The following is a 22,251-nucleotide window of genomic DNA, read 5'->3' as shown; positions in this document are numbered from 1 at the left end:
TTTAGAGTTAAAAGCATAGGGCGTAGGGAGTTATCTTTTTCGCTTATTTTAGTTTTTTCAATTTCATTTTTATTTATATTTTTAAGAAAAATGAGTGGGTTGACACCAGAACAGAATCTTTCAGTGGCGTGCAGTTCACAACGCGTTACATCAGGAAAATATGTTTTTTTCCCACAGTATTTTACATGTTGTTCATATCAAAATGTGTTTCTTGGCAATTACAGTCCAGTCATTCTGTGTTGGAGGGTTTGCCTGCAGCCATTTCCAAAAAGTTTAGTTCATTAGGGTTTTTGCCAAGGTATAATGTGACAATAGAACAAATATTGTAATTGTATCCTAGCGATCGCTTAGCAATTTGATATAATTAAGGGACAAACCCAGAAAATATATTTCCCATATTTTAAACACCATTTTGCGCCACATTCCTGGAAAAAGTAAACCACCTAAGACAAAAGTTAACTTGAGGCAATACGCTTACTTATCCTTATTGGTATGAATGAGGATTCATATCAATGAGTCTACCCTCATTGATATGAATTGGGTGCATAAATAGAAAAATCTCTAAATAGTAAGCCAATACAATTGAACAAAAATGACCATAATGTTTATTCAACACTTCTCCGAAACAACAAAAACTGAATATTATAACCTTCATTAAAGTAAATTGCAGAGCTGTTGTATTAGATCTCATTAGTCTAAATATAAGTGAACTTAATAAGATGACTACAACAAATAACAGTAAGGTTATTAACTCCTATAACCTATTGTCCTCAACAAGAAATTACCTTATATTATAATAATATATATATTATAATATAATATATATCCCCATAATGTCCCACAGGGAGTTGTGTTTACCTTACGATATGTGAAAGTGTCCAGCTGTAATTTAGTGAGGGAGTTCAGCTCTGTTGGAGCTGATATGGTCTCTGACTTCCTACCAGCAGCTATAATTAGACACTATATTATGGGAATCTAGTGGGTTTCAAGGTGCTTATCTTCATTTTAGCCCCTGGGGAGCACAGTGTAAAAATCAGTCACCAACACACAGGACTGGCCTACCTCAGCAGCCACTTCTTTTGCACCAGTCAGCATCCAGCCTGTGCTGGAGGAGGTGGAGTGGGAATGGGGGTAATAGGGGTGATGGGGGGGGATACGGTTGCTATTGGAGATCTTGCCTGCATCACGTCATGTGTAGGGGGGAGGGGGAGAGCTCCGGTGTGTGTTTGAGAGAGAGAGAGAGAGAGAGAGAGAGAGAGAGAGAGAGAGAGAGAGAGAGAGAGAGAGAGAGAGAGAGAGAGAGAGAGAGAGAGAGAGAGAAGGGGGAGGAGAGGACAAGAGGGAAGGAGGAGGGCATTAAGGAAGAAGGCAGGGAGTATCAATGACATCAACCAGCAGTATCTGAGGCCGCTCGACCGGCAATGCTCTCCCGACACAAGGGCTGAGGAGCAGCCCGTGACCCGCTGCGTTCTCGAGAGGTCCGTCGACAGCCAGGACGGTGGGGGGAAAAACACCGGCGATGAGTGCATGCATCCCCGACAAAGGCAGACCTTTCTGAGTGGAGCTCCGCTGCCACTGGATTACATTCATCCTTGCTGTTTCCGAGGAAGCTTCCAGCTGCAAATCCACCCACATGAATCTAGCAGACAGTAAAGAAGACAGAGCACTTCATACCAAGGTAACCAGCATCCTTCACCCTTTACAGTGTTTTAATGTTTGCAGCCGTGCACCCCACCCAGGCGGGTTATTTTTCACTTGTCGAATAGCCTTTTGGAAACTAATGAGGTAAATGTATATCCCTGCCGAGGTGACATTTCATCGTTTAGCTATCGCAGGGTGCCCGGAGTCTTCTCTGTGTGTGTTTTTTTTCTTTCATCTCAGCATCACTTGAGAGTTTTGGGTGAAAATGAGGGTTGTGCAGAGCAGGCTGGTTGGCAACAGCGCTGTGAGTGCGCGTCCCCCTTCACCCCCCTCCTTATTGTTGGCTGGGCAGCATGAGGGACCGGGGCAGACTGGCAAAGCCTTTGTTCCTCATTCACTCTCATTTAAAGTGGCTTGTTCTTCTTCTTCTAATAGCCCTTTTAAAGCACTCTTCAGGTATAATGAGTGTGGTGTTAAGTCCGATTTAAGTCTAACAAAAAAAAATCCAAGACAATAACATTGTAGAACAAGACCCTCATGAATAAATAAAAACAGCACCTGCATCCTATGGATTTGTCAAGGGTATTTAAAAAGAGGAAGTGCTGTTGTTATCAATGTAGTGATGTAAAGAGGCCACAGTAAAGTAGAAATCCCATTATGATAATGTCATGACACTTTTGAGGGGGCTATCACAGGCATATTAATAATCCATATGGGCTATTATTGTAATATTAGAGTCATTTTTCTGCTATGGAAGGCACCAGGTGGCAAGTCGAATGGACTTAATTGAACAAGACTGTTTTCTAGACAATACAGTTGCTGCTGCAGCTGCTACTCCCAGGCTTTACTTAAAACAAGCCCATCTGCACATATAGGCAAGGTTTGTAGTCCACAGACCTTTCATATGTCTATAATTATACGCAGTAGGATTGCAGTTAAAACAGCCACTCACGCATACAGGCAGAGAGTAATTTAATGATACATCGATTCATCTTGACACATTTTCCGAGGGCTATTGATTGTTTGGGATTTAATCATGTACACTTCAAATGCCTGTTTAGGTTTTCGGTATTTCCGCTACGTGGCCTGTGTAAAGTGGAAAATCGTACTGTCGTGGTGAATCCGAGGGAGGTCTTCCTCCTGACACACAGATGGGACATTTTCCCTGGGGCGCCGTGCATTTGCTGGTTATTGTTCCAGACCATTTCCACATCCCTAATTATTTTTAATCAGTCATTTTTTACACATGGATTCCTCTCTTTAGCAGTTTGCCCCCCCCCCCTCCTGCCTACACATACTCCACCTTGATGAGAGGGATCCAGGGATCTAGGTATTTGGATTATTTTGACAGGGAAAAATCATTATGTGGAACTAGAATACTTCAACTGGCATATTTCCTCTGACTGTCTCTGGGAAACAGATCAAATACGCTCCTCCATGAGCCAGGAGATGCTTGGCCCCACAGGTATTAGGCACTTTTAGGAGCAGTGGCTTATGAAATGAGTGATGCCATGTACTCCCTTAAATAGCTTTTCACAGGGTTCAACCATAGGTCTCAATGGTTTCCTGCTCCTTCCAAGCAGACACCACTGTAAGATCCATCCGGACTTGAACATGCAGCATGACGTGCACTCCCAGTGGAGCAGCTTTGGTTTCACGTCAAAGGCCTCATTGAAGTCTTATTCCCAGATTCTCGCTGCAGCTTTAGCCCTAACTGCTCTGCTCTCTACTTTCCTCTCTTGTGTTACATGTTATGCCCATCCGTAGGTTTTGTTGCCCCATTAGCTATGTTGCACCCGTCAGCTGGAAGGTTGGAGACTTTGATGCTGGGAGCGTAGCCACCTGTATTACAAGCAGACAGGAACTTTGTTGTTGTCTACGCATTGATATTAATTGACCTTTTTAAAGCCTTCCAAACACTGAGCTTTTGTCTGCTCCGCTGCTCTACTTGTTTATTCAGAGGCTGCTGAAAACAATGCATACAGCATGCAGAATGAACCCATTAGGGCTGGGCAATATGATTAATTTTTATAACTACATTAGGGCTGAAACTAAAGATTATTTTTATTTGTATTTTCTAGATTAATCCGAATTGTTTGCTCTATAAAATGTCAGAAAATTGTAACAAATGTTCATCCCAGTTTCTCAAAGTCCAAGGTGATGTTTTTAAAAGTCTTGTTTTGTCAGTCCAAAACCCAAAGATATTCAGTTTAAGATCATATAAAACAGAAAAGCAGGAAATATCCATATTTGAGAGGCTGAAAACAGCATTTTCTGATCTTTTTGCATGAGAAATGACTCACGATTAATCGATTATAGAAACAGACTAATTGATGCTGCTCTAAACAATATTCGGAAGAATACTCATTCTGATACTTAAATATTAATTTCTTGATTACTTTACAGCTTTCATCCAAATCCCATTTTAAAATATTCAAACATATGTCAAATCAAATACATTTGTATTCATATGGCCTAACATCACAAAAGGGTCTTGCTTTCAGCACAGCATGATACCCTCTGGATAAGGAACACCCCCCTAAAAAAACAAACAAAATAAACAATCTCTTCAATGTGGAAAAAAAAGAATCCAGAATGTGCAATAAAATGAATATTAATGTTCATTTATTAATTCATCTTTGTTTTAACCAGGGACTCTCTTGAGATACATTATCCCTTTAGGGCAATACATCACAATATGTGTTAATGGAAGTTCTATGGAATCATATTATGATATATGAATCTTATGTTTTATTGTTTAAAGAAATTCTGGGGCCCAAATTATTCATTGTGAGCACATTTTATTTATAAACGTTAAGCAAAGAGGTTTTTTAAGTTCTTGTTAAGAGTCATTGCACTTGATATCACTATGATCATTCATGTGTGAACGTTCATGCATTAGCTAAGTAATATAATAATGCATATTGACATTGAAAAAACATTATTATATTATTTATATTAACCATATCAGCAAGCCCCCCACATGTCGGATTGATATTGGAACAGACAGGCAATTGGCAACAGTCACATATAGCACAATATTATGCCGTCATTAATATTCGCTTTTTATGACAAAAACTCATAACTTCCCACGACAAACAATGAATATGTGCATCATCGAATATCCATTAAACATTTGTACACGACGGTCCAACAAAAAGCTTAAATTCAAAATGTTCTTATTATTGAATTTTGTTTGGCATAGATAATGTAAAAAAACAGGGATATAAATATAAGATAAAAAAATAATATATATATACAGAGAGACGATATGATCACATTTGTTTTGCTGATAATTCAACAACAACAAAACATTGTTGTTTCATTCCAAGATAGTGAAATAACAAAACAATAACTGTAAAAGTTATGTGCCAAATGATTTAGGAAAAATGATCATCCAGACCTAGACTTAGCTCTACTATGTAAACAGGTGATTTGTGTTTCTATTTAAATACAACACTGATATAATCTATCCGCTATAACCTTTTTGTGCAAAGACACCAATCTCAGTCTGTTGTTGACGCTCACACGTCACCAGGTCATTTGCAATTATGTGTGTGCGTGTGTTCATCTTGTGTCCGTGTTTCCGTGTGTTCATCTGAGTGAAGGCAAAGAGATTGTTTGTGACTTGACTGATGCCCTTCTCCAGATGAATCAGAGATTCTGATGTGTCAGCAGGGATGAATAATGCACACACCCCCACTACCTCTCTCCTCTTCCTCTCTTCTCCACCTCTTGTCTTCAGTCGTTCGCCTCTCTTTTCATCACAACTGCCACATCTGAAGACATCTTCACCTTCCTTCTCGCCCCTCCCCCTCCCCCTCTCCTCCCTTATGCAAAAGAGGGCATCATTTTCCTGCTGCTGCTGCTGCTGCTGCTGCTGCTGCTGCTGCTGCGCCTCGCTGTCCTCCAGTCAACCCTCCTCTCTACTCCAACAGCTAACTCCTTCTTCTCCTCCTGAATAAGATTTAGCTGTTGTCTTTTTCAGCTGAAGTTTAACAGAGTCTCTGAAAAGTTTCTGCACATTGTATGACAAGAAACATGTTTTGTGAGCATCATTCTGCTGACATTTGTGCCAAAAATGGTTAAATGTGTTGATACACACAGCTCATTATCCAATCATGGGAGTGGGAAGCGCAGCCATTGACTCTGTTTGACAGTTACATCCCTGACTGACAGGAGTCATTAGGAGGGAATGTCCTGACTGACAAGATGGCTGGCAAAGCAGAAGACAAACTGCCTCATCAGAACTTGCAGAAAGAGCAAGCACCGTCTACGTTTGAAGTGTACAGTTAGCTAGAAAATGTACAATCACCAGAATATGTTATGCCGTTGCTTCAAACGCTATATAAATCCTCAAAGGTTTTTTTTTAACTCTTGAAGTGAACAATTCCTCCTCGGTGCATGCAGGGCTGGGTGAATTCATTTGGGCTGGATGGGTGCCAAAATACTTTTGAGATCTTGCGAAATATAAAATAAGAATTTCATTTGGAATTGCTTTACTCCTTAGGATAAAGCCATATGAATAATAATGTGACATCGTTTCTCTGCGTCTAATACATTTTCGTATTATCTTATTATCAGTCCAGGGCCATTATCTCACAATGTTATTTCAACCAGGAGGGACTTCATTCTGAGAACAAATATTATTTATTGCCATGTGTACAATGAGATTAGACCCCATCCCAAGCCGTAGCAGAATAGAACCCCCCCCCCCCCCCCCCCCCCACCCCCCAATGGAATCACGACCCCGGTGGTGATTTCTCCTGAAATAACAGCTGACAGCAGAGTGGAGAGTTAAAGCAGCGACATGATTGGCTGGTGGAGATTGTGGCAAATTGGGAGTAATGAGAGAATAGTTGATTTAAGGTGAAGTGTAAAGATAGTCTTCCTGATTGAACTTACGCTGAGTTTCATATGTTGTGTGGCAAAATACAGCAGACGATTAGGTTAGCTTAGGTTTCTATAGGCCTGTTTGTGAATCTGTTTGACCTTTTAGCCACGCTAACGTTGGTTAGTCGGTTGGTCTATTGGATGGAACCTTTCACATAAACTCAGAATAATGCTCCTAAAAAATGTTTTCTGTACTTTAACTCAAGTTTACCATGTCCCTGTGCAAAGTTATCAACTTCTATAAGAATTATAAGCCATTAAAATATAAAATACTCAAGATAATTATCTTATTGGCCACACACACACAAATTAATTAATGAATGATCACTGGTTAAGTTTTGTTAGCGTTGGTTATGTCACTGTATGCGGAGATGATAAGAGGATGAGAAAAGAGTGAAAACTACCTGTAGCACACACACACACACACACACACACACACACACACACACACACACACACACACACACACACACACACACACACTTATGGGAGGGCATAAACCTTCATTCATGTTTTTAGTTATGAAAGTTATTTTTACAGAGCGAGGGCTCAACATTGTCCACCCTGTCATTTCTATAGATCAATATTAACCAGTCCACCCATAAAGATTATTATTTGAGAGCCAGTTAAACATGTCGCTATTTGTTTGTAAAGTGAAAAAACATGAAAAATACATATTGTTCAAAAGTTACAAGGCCAAAATGTTGCGCATAACAGGAATGACTCAAAGCACTGCTATGCCTAAGTACAGCCTCACAGAGCTGCTAGCATAGCTCTAGACTTGTATTGTTAAACATGTATTTTTCTAAGTAATTCTACATTACGATGCAGTTAACATTTCAATATTTACAAAGAAAAAGATCTGCTACCTGTGCTGCCTTCACAAACCAAGTGTTCCTGACACAAGAAAAGAAAAGGCTTTGGCACTCTTCTATATACCAGTTAGTAAAATAACATCTTTATTGCATCAGTGAAACAGCTCTGCTCCACTAAAAGACCTTAACCATGCAGGATGGAAAAGGGACACCGTCCAAGAAACTTAGAGTTCTGTTCCATCATCAGATAGAAAACCTAAAGCTAGAAGATTAGACTCTTTCTGCAATCTGCGATTGACTCTCTGTGTGTGTGTGTGTGTGTGTGTGTGTGTGTGTGTGTGTGTGTGTGTGTGTGTGTGTGTGTGTGTGTATGTGTGTGGGTGGTGGTAGTGGGGACCGATTGACATGTCTCTTGAATGCTTGAATGGTGGTAGCAAGACACATCACTTTCCTGTGTGTGTTTGTGTGTGTGTGTGTGAGTGGGGGGGGGGGGGGGTGGTAGTGGGGACCGCTTCACATGTCTCTTGAATGCAGCCCCACATTTGTTTGTGGCATTTCATGATTACTCTGTCTCCGTGGCGCTGAAGGATGCCAGGTTGGATGAAGTATTTCTTTGACGGCGGTGAGAATAATGGCTAGTCATTGGTAGAAAGCATGCGTGCGCAAGTCTGTTACTGTTGACAAGCATTTCATCTCTTCACTTCCCGAGACACACTCTCTGCAATGAGACGGAGGACAAATGCAGTTTTTCTACCCCATTACTCTGCTTTTCAATTCTATTCACAACTTTATCGTCCCTTAAGGAGAAATTCATTTGGCGTCACAAATCTCATCTCCATCAGGAAGCCATGCGATGGCTGGTTAGTGACAGATCTGCTAAGGGTGGTCGCCTGTGTAGCACCTAAATAGGATTTGTTCAGCAGCAGATGCAGCCTCGGAAATCCGTAATACTTCTTTTCAGCAGTGACTTCTTAAGGTTAAAGATCATGAATGTTGTCAGTAGAAATGTGATCTTCAGCCTCCCACTCGTAATTGTTTTACATAACTGTATTTCATTTTACATATACATTTTTTCTATCAAATTATTTACCCTGATTGCAAATTTCTAGGGCTTTTTACATAGCTGCATTTTATTTTACATCTTAATCAGCCTACATTGATTATCAAATGATATCCCCGAATCGAAAAGTTTTAATTGCTTATAGTTTTATATGTTAGTAATGCTTATCTTCTGTTAGTATATTCTTTCTGGTGTTGTTTTGTGTATCCTTGTTTTTGTTTTTGTAATTGACTAAATTGAATAAACTTGATGTTTACTAAACACCATATACCGAACAGTGAGGAGTGTAAAATGTATGTGACTGTTCTATAGAATATTTCAGTGTTGTTGCAGAGCAGTGGTGCAGTTGTGAGATAATGAGCTCTCAGCGGATGATATATCATGTGACCAATCCAGACAGGTGATACCATGGCAGCGCAAATACACAGGAGAGGATTGGATAATGGGCAACACAACAGCGTGTCTCCAGAAAATTAATAAGCACCTCCTAAAAAGGGCCAGAGATATTTTACATAAGCAAAGAAGGAATAAAGGATTGCTTTAAGATTGAAGCACATGAGTAGGTAACAGTGAACGGGAAGTTTAGTTAAAGCTGTGTGGTGTTGAGTCTGGCGTGTGTTGGCATTTCAAATGTCTGGTGTGTGCTTTCAAAGGAAGCTATTCATATGAACCAATAAAAGTATGAATCCATTTGAAGTCCATTTACGGAGCTTACATTAATGACATCCCCACTGGATGATTCTATGTGAATGATCAATCAATGTGAGGTTATTAAAACAGAGCACTGTCTTTCTCAAGGCTACTGTTATCAGTCTCAAGACAAGCTTATCAACAAGCCCCGAATCTGCTTAGCAGCACCCGACTTTGTCTCCTGACTGATGTGTAGGTTTTGCTAAACAGCTGAAACAGGGACGGGAAAAATGGCTGGCATGTCTCATTAATGAAACGCAATTGAAAAATGATGATGATGACAATGACGTCCAGCAAGATAAAGGTGTTCTCACAGAGCCTTAGTCCTGCTCCAGGAGAAGCTCACTAATTGGCTGTGGTGTGTCGTGGCTGGCAAGACACATCACTTTCCTGTGTGTGTCTGTCTGTGTGTGTGTGTCTGTCTGTCTGTCTGTGTGTGTGTGTGTGTGTGTGTGTGTGTGTGTGTGTGTGTGTGTGTGTGTGTGTGTGTGTGTGTGTGTGTGTGTGCTGCTCCACTGAATGTTAATTATTAATTGTATTGAGAAATGATGGTGAAGCTTTTGGGGTTGGCAGCCACATGTTAAGATAGATATGTAACGGTAGTTTTCACTCTCTCCTCATCCTCTTATCATCTCCGCATACAGTGCCATAACCAACGCTAACAAAACTTAACCAGTGATCATTCATTAATTCATTTTTTGACAGTGTTTTGGATTTATGTAAAGAAACAAAGATGTGGCTTACATCTCAATTGGGGATGGGCCCTGTAATAGCATCATTTACACAATGCTTCTCCTCTCATATGTCAGAGCTGTTTAACAATTAGGAATGTACATGCAAGTGCATAACTATGTGGACATCAGTATGTATATACAGTTCCCTCTCTCCCGCTAGGATAAGAGTCTCTGCCAGCCTTAGATATGCTAATTGGACAGTGAGTTGACAAGGACTCAACCATCAGCCTGCGTAATGAGCCGCTGCAGAAAAGAACGTCTGCCTCTGAAGTGCAAGCAACAGGGAGAGAGAGGTTCCCGAAAGAAATTACAGAATATGTTTTGGTGTTTGTGAGCTCTTTGTCGTTGCTTCAGTTGAGTGAACTGCAGTAGGTGTCTGCATGTGGACATGCCGCCGTTGTCAGGTGAAAACCTCCGCTGTCAGGTGAAACTGTGTCTGCAAAATGTCAAAAAACATTTCATGAAAGTAAAAGCCAGCCATGATTTAGCTGGATGACATTGCATTTTTGGCATTACCCAAAGCGGTTTGAAAGAGGTTTATGAGCCTAAGGGAGTTGAAAAATTGACTCAGCTCCTGGAGGAGCAAGTAATCCTTCAACTTATTTCAAACCATGAAAATTGCTGTAATCGAAGCTGGGATGTTTTCACCCAACAGTGGGACGCGTAGCTCCCTTTTTAAACCAAATTTGGGAAACGTTAAAGCATATATATTGTGGAAACATTCACTCTGTCTCTTTCATATCTTTACATATCTTTCTTATGTTAAAAAAATAATATTAAACAAAACTTTCAGCAGTCTTTGCGACTGACAATCAGGTCCATTTGGGGTGTTTTCATCGCAATATTTTAAAGATGTGAAAGTATTTGAAACTAATATATAATATGCTTTTCTTATCCTTTAAAAAAAATATATTTTACATATAGTCTTAATGACTTAATGTTGTTAAGGTGACCATAAGCAGTTGGTGAGTGAAAGTAACGCCTCAGAAAACAGATGGCCCTACATCAGAGATTAATTAAAGGACCATTAGTTGTTCGAATAATGGTTAGAGAATAATTAATGTCATTTAAACGAACATTTTACTACATTATATTCTAATAACAATATGCATATATTTAACATATGCGATATTACAGTATCTCAGAAATTGTTAAGATTGACTGAAGCTGACTCTTCATCCCAGCAGCACTTTCACTCAGCCTATAAACACTTTTACTACGCTGCGTCTGTTCTGATCCCCTCCGATAATCTGCCTTATATGTGCTTTTATTTTGTAATACATTTCCTGCTTAGCGGGAGCCAGCCCATCTGTTGCTGGGCTCATCCGAGGCCAATGCATCCATTACTGGATGCCTCTTTCTAGCTGTGTTGGTTTGTTTGACCTTGGAGTGCCTTTTAAGATGCGTGGGTGTACATTTGCCGCACTATTGTTGGGCTGCAGGAGCTTTGCTATGTCCTAGACAAGCAGAGATTGAGGTCAAAGAGAAACTTGGTTGTTTTTGCACGTTAGGATTGAAGGTTTGAGTCACGCTTCTCTCTCCACCTCCTCCTTTGTTTCTCAATCACGAATTCATGTGTTGTCTTTGCTTTGAAATGGAGTTGTGATGAACAAAAACGGGCGAAAAACTGCAAGTTTCAGTGGGGAACAGGGATCTACTGTAACAGCTGAAAGGGTCAGAAGTAATGGTCCTGCTGCTGTGTAATTCTATTGATGTGCTGATGTGCAGCGTGAAAGGCAAATAATGCTGTAAATGAAGAAAATCAAAGTGTAGAGTTGAGAAAATGTTACACTCTTACATCAGCAGAAGTTTGTCTTTCTAGTGTCTTTAAAAGCTTAGTGCACATGTGCTCTAGCATGTTAGCTGCAGGTGATCAGTTAATTAAAGTGTTACCCCAAGCAGAACTCATGCTCCTTGGCAGAGAAAGCCAGAGAGAGGACGTGGGTGGATACAATTTTCAATTATGTTTTCTCATGATCCAAAGAAAGCTATGTCTATGATTCGGATATCAATATTTCATGATAATAAGAAAATCATGCTGGTTTTCTGAAGATCAGATAATAAAGCATGAAAGGAATCTTCCCACTGGAGACACAGGGGACATATAAGAGAGATTTGAAAGCACTCATACAGAGGACGCACAGTCCACGATACCTGAATACCTACATTCTTATCAAAAAGGGAGATAGAAAATCTGCAAACATAGATCTTTACAAAATGGAATTTGAAAACCTCCAATTGCAACAAATGATCAACACAAATAGACCTCATGTTTAAGCCTCATACTAGATCCTTTAACCCAGAGACTGAAGGAAATAATAAATACAAATGACCGTGATCTTATTCTGCCACATGAAAATGAAAATAAAGATTTTGTGAAATTTAAAAAAGCAATGTTTTTTTATTATTATAATATATATATTATTATTAATTAAGCTATTATTTTTGGTTGGATAATGATTTAGTGTGTAATTAGTAATTTCATTCATAATTTAGTTTAGTAATAATCAATTTAATGAGGACAAATGCAAATCGCAATTTATCACAGTTTAGAGTGATATCTTAAAATTGCCTTTTTGACCAACAGTCAAATCCCCTAAATTATTACATTTAGAGTTGAAAAGAACAAACATAAAGTTATTTAATTAGTCAGATTAAATAATTGCTGATAATGAGGATAAATTCATGAACAGAAAAAATGAATAGCCAGAATAATGGATGAATGAGCACTCCTCATGAGTCATATGTGAATAAAGCTCCAGCGGCAACCTTTGTTTATAGCTCAACAACTGATGATGGATAGTTAACTCTGCTTGGGAATGTCTATTGCTATTTGTCAATACTTCCCATGATGACATTGTTTGGATATTTGCAGTATGGGGCAACTATAGTCCTAATTTCAGGATCCTGCTGCATTAAGACTGATATAGATTTAGTTGAAGCACCCGATCCTGCAGATTAATTTATATTCAGGGCAAAGAAACACACTATTTGAGTGACAGGTGTGTTTTCTTGTTAGAGACGAGCCTCAGATAGTTTATTTTCACTTCTAAAAATGTAACCAGGGAGGTGCAGCTCATGCCTGCAGTAAGCCGTGCTTCATCCTGTGTTTCTGATCCTCAACTTGCGTGTGTGTGTGTGTGTGTGTGTGTGTGTGTGTGTGTGTGTGTGTGTGTGTGTGTGTGTGTGTGTGTGTGTGTGTGTGTGTCTATTTGTGTGTCTGTGGGCTGTGTGTTTAAAAGAGTGAGAAGGGAAGTGTGAGAGAGCGAGTGCCAATCTCCCCCATGATGCTTTGCCATCTGCCATGTTTGAGTGTATGTGTGTGTGCGTGTGTGTGTGTGTGTGTGTGTGTGTGTGTATGGCCCTGTGGGTGTGTGGTGCGCCTACAGGGTCCAGGGTCATAGGATACGTGAGGTAATATAAGTTCCAGTCCCTCCTTGTATCTGAATAATACACAGTTCCTACTCCAAACTTTTTTCTCTCCAAGCTGTCTCACAAAGCAATGCATAATTCAAGACAATGTTATTTTTATGCTGAAAAAAAGTGTACGTTATAAGTTCAGAATCAATGGTAAACATGTGGAAGAGGACAAATGACCGTGGATGTAATCCTATTATCTAACCTCAAAACACTTGCTGTGCAATGCACAGCCATATATCTTTTTCCCTTTCCCATCGTGTTCCCCTAAAATATAAATAAAAAATAAAGTTTTCAGATACTTTTTCCTGCTGAGCCGGTCCCTCAAGCATCACAACACACATACACACACAGCACTGCATCAGTACTAAAGCTTAAAGAAATAAAAAGAACACGGGCTTCCTATCAGGTGTACTATCTCACTGTTAGCATGGTGCCGCAGGAAACAGATCTGATCTTTCTATCGTAGCTTGTTGTCATGGAGACAGGCCTTGTGAGACCATCTCAACCCACTTGTGGTGTGAGGCACCATGGGTAAAGGGGGAGGGTGGATGGGGTGAGGTGAGAAAAACAAAACATGTCATCTTCCCGGTGGAGCAGGGGCAGGTTGAATGCCACCTGAACAATGTTATTTCATCAGCCTAGATGGAGCACAATAACCGGTGTACATTTCACCACCTGAGCTATGGTGTCATTATCAGCCTCCCCGCAATAAATAGCACATGTATCCCCATCAATCTATCTGTCTGGGTGACCATCTGTGTTGTCACGCTGCAAAGGTAATAAGACCAACCCCTGCTGCCTTTTCTCTGGATGCTGAGCCAGATGATTGTGGAGAGCAGGTAGTCATATCTGTATGGGGGCTGTTGAGGCTGTAGGTAGTCGTCATAAGAATATTCTCACAGGATGCTAAAACCTTTTAAATTCTGCTCCCGCGATAAGCAAAGTGCATTGGCTGTTCTCCATCTACTAGTCAAGAGGAGGAGCGTGGTTTGAAAGCGATAAATACCATTAGCCCAAAGCGCAGACGTGCCCAGACGGCCTTGGTCTGCCGCTGCTTCTGTGTATCTGTTTTGGCTCGCTCCCTCAACATTCACAGCTGTAGGATGCTCTAAGCCCTTTTGTTTGAACTGTGTCAATGGACCAACAACAGCTGGAGCAGCCGGTGCAGGGCAGCTGGGGGAGAGGAAGAGGATTTGGATACAAGCACGGTTTAGAGAGTGTATCGAAAAAGAAGAAGATGAATGATAGGGGGCAGAGGAGGAGAAAGCATCAAAAGAGAAGAGGTTAACAAGGGAGGCGAGTAAGTGAGATTTCACAAATACGGCGACTAATACAGCCGTGAGACGAGGGTAAGATTTGGATTAGGTAGAGGGTGAGAGACGTTAGTAGCGGTAGAGCAGAGAGGCGCTTTGTCAGCAGGTGAAAGACAACAGTGAGGGGTGGATAAACTGAGAAGGAGAGATTGGGTTAGACTGAGGTCACAGAGAGATAAAAAGGCCCCAGCAAATCCCCCACACAGGACAGAGGAAGCAGACACTGCAACATACGAGCAGTACCTAATGTCTCAGTGGCCGTGTGGCTCCACGCAGAGCAGTACTCCTAGTTAGATTAACGTGGTAAATTGAGTTTCCGTAAGAGGAGAATTTACTTAACATGCTGCCAATAGTGCTTGAATGAGCCCTGATCTGATTTTTCTTATCTCATTGTTCAATTGAAAAGGGGACGCTGAAAGCTTTTCTATTCAACGACTATTACGTGGCGCTTGATAAGACGAGGGCAAAGTGGCGCGAAAACGAGCCCGTATCAGATAGACGGCCATGTTTTCAGATGAGCTATTTTTAGTGTAGGAGCCGGCAGACAGTAATGTGTTTGAGCAGGTCATTAGCCCAATAAGTGGTTGGAGGAGTCTTTGAATATGGAACTCACCAGAAATGCCTCTTTCATTTAGTAAAGGCGAGTAGGGGTCGGCCCCATCTGTGCTTCTCCATTTCTTCCAGTGTACCGGGGATGTCAGGGATAAGGCGCGCTCATGGGTGTTTGCACATATTTATGTGCCGATCACAATGTCGCCTGTCACCTGTGAATACATATTAAGTCTCCCCTAGAGCATATATGTTATCCTGCAATGGCATTTGAAGGGAGACGTGTATTTGTGTGATATATGACAGGTTAACAAAGACTCCCTTCTCATTTGGCCTCCCCACCTGCGTTCTGACACATCGCGCAGAGGGATGGGGGTCGGGAGAGCTCGATAGGACTGTGGAGTTATTGACTCCAAGACAAGGAGCTTCTGCACAGCTTGTCTAACTCTCTGTAAGCAGACAGAGCAGAATTATGTTCAGACTTCCAGATGTGTGCGACCTTGTGTGTGTCTTTATGTGAAGAAAGAGAGCGAAGATCCTCCAAGGCTAAGGATTAACAAGAAGGGCAACATCTATTAAAGCGGCAGTTCCTGATACATTTGGTGTTATTGAATTTTTCCGCATTCCTACTGACCCCTCAATCCTCTTTGTTTAAGTGTTTTCCATTAAGGCGGCACAGTCTGGATGTATTATTGCATTAACACTTTTACGTGCCACCAGCACTGAATGCTAAGAAGCTAAAGTTTAATGAAATTATTAGGTTGTCTGAGGGGAAAAAAACTCTTAAAACTGTATCATTGCGGCTCATTTCACGGCTCACTAGAAAAGGAGACTTATTAATACAGAAGCAGTACGCTGAAGAACTATTTCAGTCTGTTCCTTGTCTTAGTTGTTGAGCAGTGGCTCTATTGTTCTGGTATTAGTTCAGTCAGAGCTGGCCTGCTTGAGCTGTTAATCCCAAATCAGAAGTGCTCTGGCTAAATCGAAAGACCTAATCCTGCATTAGCATGAATTTGTCTTTAATTTTCTTCATGAGGATGCTCTCTCTACATCTGTATGAATTATTGTATGTCTTTCCTCTCCCCTCATGGTGCACTGACATTTCAGCGACTGCTCTAAAAGCAGAACGATGAATCAGAGGTGGAGGATATATGCCTTTCATTCATTTCAGCTGACCTTCTTGGTTTTTGTTTCTGTGTCTGCAGAGTGCCTACCCTTGTTGAGTGAAGTCCTACCCGTATCTCTGTCATCTCCAATCAACCCACGGTGGCACCATGCCTCTGTCCAGGACAGGTAGCGCTCAGGCCCAGTCCAGGAGGCCTATCCTGGGGCTTTGCCTTCGCCCCTCTCCCCTGTATCTGCTGCTGCCTTTGATTATCCTGCTAACCGGCCCTTTGAGCAGCGTGTGTGGAGCACTAGGTATGACTAACTTTATCTATCTATCTATCTGTCTGTCTGTCTGTCTGTCTGTCTGTCTGTCTGTCTATTTATCTATCTATCTATCTATCTATCTATCTATCTATCTATCTATTTATCTATCTATCTATCTATCTATCTATCTATCTATCTATCTATCTATCTATCTATCTATCTATCTATCTATCTGTCTGTCTGTCTGTCTGTCTGTCTGTCTGTCTGTCTGTCTGTCTGTCTGTCTGTCTGTCTGTCTGTCTGTCTGTCTGTCTGTCTGTCTGTCTGTCTGTCTGTCTGTCTGTCTGTCTGTCTGTCTGTCTGTCTGTCTGTTTATCTATCCATCTGTCCAGCTATATAGCTACTTAACTAGCTTTCTTTCTCTTTCTCAGTTGAATTACAGCTGGTATATTGTCATCAGTAAATGTGATGTTCAAAGGTGTTAATTTATGTAAATGTGTGTGTGTGTGCGTGTGCGTGTGCGTGTGCGTGTGTGTGTGTGTGTGTGTGTGTGTGTATGTGTCAGAGGAGTGAACCATGCCAGTAAATCAGCTGGACTGACGTTGTTAATATATTTTGATAAGCCGGGAGGTCCCATCAGCATGTTCCTCATCACCTCCTTGATTACAACATTTTCACAGATTTCTTGCCTCAGTAGTCCACACTCATACACCCACAGAGACACACATGCTCAGACACACTCTGTCACTGCTCTGAAAATATAACCAAGGAAAGAGGATACAGGCTAAAGATGGAGATAGCAATTCTCACTGTTTGGAATGGGGATTGTCTAATGTATTTTTCATTTTTCATTGGTGTAGGCCATGATCCTTTCAGAAGACTCGCGTCATATCGGAAATATATTTATATTCAGTGAAGAGGTAGAATTACGCAATAAATAACTTTCAGTTGAAAAGTTGTGGGATTGAATATCTCTGCCTTTGGACCACCTACAGTGTATCTCTGCAGAACAGATAGTGCTGTAAAAAAAGCTCCATCTCCCATATCTGCCTAGCGTCCTCAATAAATAAGCAGAAATGTTTTTTCATACATTAACGATCTTTCTTAAGGTTGTAGAGGTTTCAAAAAAATACTTTGGTCAATATTCACTGAAATGTAATGCTTGGAAATCCATTTTTCCTTGACTCAAAATGAATATATTTATTTCTGCCCTAATAGTAGTTATGCTATTATGAATTTCAATTATTTTTAAACACCAAATGGGAAAATCCTAAATTGCAGGTGTACTATAAACACTGTTTGGCGGTAATAAAGTTGACTGCAAAGTCCACAGAGAACTCTTAATTACTCGTTATTTAAAAATAGTTATCCTAAAATGTAATGTTTGTTTGTCTCTGTAGATTCAATGGCTCTAATCAAATATTTTCCACCTTTTGGTAAATGAATACAATAATTTCAGACATGATACTTTTGCAATACTGTGAAACATGTTTAATATTTCCAACACAAAAATGATCTGCATATAACTTTCAAACACAAACAATGTAAAGATCATGCAAATGAAGCCAAGAATAGTTCCTTTTAATTTAGTTGCTTATGCGTTCAAATGTCCATCCTTCAACTACACTATACATGTATACTATGGATACAACTGTCCTCCTCATCTTTGTATCACAGAACATGTTTTGTTGGACACATTTGGCTGTAAGATGCAAACAGATTTGACAACAAAGACACACAAACGGGAAGAGATGCATTATTAAAAGCGGCTTACAGGCTTGTCAGACCACAGCTGTGGTAACAGTAATGCACTAGTTAATACAACATTTTCACACCAGTACTTTCTCCAAAAGAACGTTTCCAAAATGACCAATTAAACCTGTACCAAACACTTTTCTGTACAAGTAGCATGCAAACGACACTATTACACTTTACCTGCTGGTCCCAGCATTAGTCAGTCAGTCAGAAGATTACAGGTTACAAAGGTTTGGTAGACCTGCTCCAGTGCAACAGAGTGAAACCCAATATTAAAGATGCAGAGCTTCTCATTAGTCCCTTATTTTCCAGGCAGCTTTCTAAAACCTGCCGATTATAAAGAAGTTACTTTTCAGTGCAAATCCACCCAGAGCCGGTGCCTTGCAGTGCTTTCCCCTAGCTTTCAGAAGAGGCTTAAGTGGTAACATTGCCAGTGGGGTCGGTCTTGTACGAGGATTGGTGTTGAAGCACATTTAAGAGAACACAGTTTTGGACTCAACATAAAGCCACTGAAACCCATGTAGAAGATGTATGAAGCACACAAAATTCATTCGTAATCCTATAGCCAGGAGAAGACAATTTTCAGCCATAACATTTTTTGTACTTTAGATAGTTCACATTCTCACATTGTTGGCAGCAATGTGCTCAATACTCTGTATGCCTTTCTAAGAGTCTAACAGGCAGGAAATATCCCGCGCTTGAGTTCTAAAATGTTAAGCATAAATTTGTTCTGATTGACTATATTGTACCGGCTTCCTGTTGAGGATTATGGCAAGCATCAAATGAAACCACTTTATTGCTGACATTCAGAGTAGGTCTTTTAGAGGCACAACACATTGCAGCAGGCGCAGGAGAAGTCTTGACAAGATGTTATTCCAGTTACTGTCAAGGCATTGCGGTGAAACTGGAAAGTAGTCTGCGTGCAAAACGTGCAAACAGACTTTTTGAATGTGCTCGTGGATCAACGCAATAGGACCTCACCCACCCAGACAGAGGGGGGAGTGGGAGGAGGGATCCAGGTTGCTATGGTAAGGGTCATCCTGACTTCACCCTGATGGATAGCAGTGATTCTGTAGCTGAGGAGGAGTTAAGCCGGGCACCATGGCAACAGGCCACAGACAGATCGCAAGGGGTGGGTGCATGAAGTTGTTTGATTGATCTGACTCAGCCACTGTGAAAAATATAGGTTTAGTACTGTTGGCTCAATATCGGACTTGGAAACTGCTATTTTCTTACAGAAGGCAACTGCTGCACTTATACATCCCACATCAGAGGTGTCGTAACACATAAAATAGTTCTACTAACATCCCCCTCTGAGGCAGCTGGAAATTAATTAACTCAACTAATGTTGGTTAAGTCCTTGTATTTCTTAAGATCATTAGAATCTGCAAGCGCATATTTATATGTGTTAGACAGGCACAAAATGACACCTCTGATATTAATACATTAAAACCAATTATATGCTGTGAATTTGCAGCCAACACTTCGCCTACCTGTGAAACACTCATGTGTCATGACAGCCTGTGCAGCATGCAGTACGAGGGTAGCCTGCCCTGGAGGAAACAGAGTGAGGGCGGGAGGGAGAGATGGACAGAGAGAGAGAGAGAGAGAGAGAGAGAGAGAGAGAGAGAGAGAGAGAGATGTTCCTCTGAAGCCCAACCCCATCTTTTATTTATGACCCACAGGAAGTCCTTCAGCATGTCCTCTAGATGATACCCAGGAAGTAAGCAAACAACATCACAGCATCACAACACAAGTCAGCCTGACCGGTCACTGACAGTGAATTGGGGCGTGGTCAGCAGGGGTTGTGGAGTCAGTTTGATGCATTCTGGGTGTAAGGGTATCAAAACTTTTTTTTCTCTCTTCCCATCTCCCTCTCTCTCCTTCTCTCAGCTCCCCCAAAGTTCACCAATATGCCCACGGACCAGATCGGAGTGTCAGGGGGTGTGGCATCATTTGTTTGCCAGGCCACTGGCAATCCCAAGCCTGTTGTCTACTGGAACAAGAAGGGCAAGAAGGTCAACTCCCAGCGTATCGAGGTGGTTGTCACAATGCACAATGGTCAACTCCTACTGTAGCAGCATGATGAATACAAAGCAGTATATCCAGTAATAAAGATGTATTGATATATGAATATATACAACAGTAATGTAACTATGTCTACATTATATTTCTTTAGATATGTATTCTTGCTAGATCAGATATTGCTTTAGATATGAATTGTTATCATTCTGTTTTGCATTCTACATATACTGAAAAGATTGATACCACTCTCTTGACTTGTAAGCTGATAATGAAGCAAAGTCAATGTGTTGATTAGCTTGGCTTAGCATAAAGGCTAGTAGCACCTGCCTCCAGTCTTTGTGCTAAGTTAAGCTAATCGACTCCTGGATTTGGCTCTATAATTTTAGCACAGGCACAAGAGTGTTATCAGTCATCTCAGCTAACAAGCGTATTTCCCAAAATGAACATTTGAATTATTTAAGATTTAATTTAAGCATAAAATGTAATCATTGAATTCAATGCAACGGAGTTACAGGGCATTTTTCAAAACTGAAATAAAAATATGAAGCAGATTGCATGATACTTTGCACATATTGCTGTCCTTAAGCTATATGCTATCAAGCAGGCTGTTCCACAGAGCAGCTCAATCACATGGGAGGCCATACTGTATACTGATGCACTAACCACTGACCTAAAGGTAAGAGTTAGTGCATTTCAACCAGAGGATCTATATTCAACCCCCCATGTTGGTAAGTATCTACCCTGCTAAAGTGTCTTTGTGCAAGACACTGAATCCCAGGCAGGGGAGGCAAAGTAAAAAAATAAAATAAAAGGGATTTCCTTATTACACTATCGTTATTAATGTTACATTATCATGTTAAAAGAAAACTATCCTAAGTTAATGATTTTCAACATTATAGTACACTTATAATAATCCATCTGTTTACTCTGTCGTGACTAATGTGTCTTTTCCTGTCGTTCTCTGGCTGTCCAGACCGTAGAGTTTGATGAGGGTGCAGGTGCTGTGCTGAGGATCCAACCTCTCAGAGCACCCCGAGATGAGAACATCTACGAGTGTGTTGCACGCAACAGTGAAGGAGAGGTGTCGGTCACTGCAAAGCTGGCTATTATTAGAGGTGAGACACAGAAACTCTCTCTCACACACACACACACACACACACACACACACACACACACACACACACACACACACACACACACACACACACACACTATCTCCATCCTTTTCCACTTGAGTGGTGCTTTCTTTTCACGTGCACACACCTGGTTTCAAAAGTTGTCTCCAGTTCTCTTGGCTGTCAGTTGTCGATGTGACAATAGAGCCATGCCACACCCTGCCTTCACAGCAGGCTGCAGTGCACTGTTCTTTTTATAGTCCCTCTGAGTGCGACAGAGCGTGATCTGGCCACAGAGAGGGCTAGCTAGCGTGCTATCTTACGGGTGCATCCCAGTTTGCTGTAATCACAGCACTTCCCCGGGCAGAGCAAGGGTGTTAATCTAATGTACACAGTCTCATTGGATGAAAATGTATCTAATGTGGTGCTCCAACATGCTATGAACTAGAGTTACAGCATGTGGCTGCAATCCTGGGATTTGAGTACTTGGCTTTTGCCCAACACAGCTGGAAAGGATGAAGAAATAGAGGAATGGCAGCTTGGGCTGTTACTACATGAAGAAGAATCAGGGGATTAGGCCTCGGTTTGGCAGACAACCCATTTCTCCCAGGGGAAATTGAGGAAGAGAAAGAAAAAGGGAGGAAGAGGTCGAGGAGAGGTGAGGAGTAGTATGATGGAGGGTGAGGATGTGGGGGTAAGTTAAGTAACACAACAGGATGGTGTGAAACAATAGAGATGAAATGGGATGTCGGAGGAGGAGTGGTGGTGGAGACGATATAGAAGTGCTGGAGATGGATGAGGATTGTGCAGTTGGCAGAGCTGTGTTGTAAGCAGAAGGCTGGTAGCCCAGGGAATAGACTCCTGTCCATC

General features: G+C 41.1%; 1 protein-coding gene across 1 annotated transcript in view; it reads left to right on the top strand.

Moving 5' to 3' along the window:
• Positions 1-1,301: 1,301 nt before the first annotated feature.
• LOC115022063 (receptor-type tyrosine-protein phosphatase S-like) overlaps positions 1,302-22,251 on the top strand; it is a 68,188-nt gene continuing 47,238 nt past the window's right edge. The window contains 4 exon segments of the mRNA XM_029452886.1: positions 1,302-1,678; positions 16,321-16,534; positions 20,135-20,280; positions 21,240-21,381. Coding sequence (XP_029308746.1) covers positions 16,390-16,534; positions 20,135-20,280; positions 21,240-21,381 — 433 coding nt within the window. The 5' untranslated portion in view covers positions 1,302-1,678; positions 16,321-16,389.

The sequence above is a fragment of the Cottoperca gobio genome, chromosome 17, assembly GCF_900634415.1.
Source record: "Cottoperca gobio chromosome 17, fCotGob3.1, whole genome shotgun sequence".
Lineage (NCBI taxonomy): Eukaryota > Metazoa > Chordata > Actinopteri > Perciformes > Bovichtidae > Cottoperca > Cottoperca gobio.
Note: the sequence above shows the minus strand (reverse complement) of the source record. Positions and strands in the feature narration are given on the sequence as shown.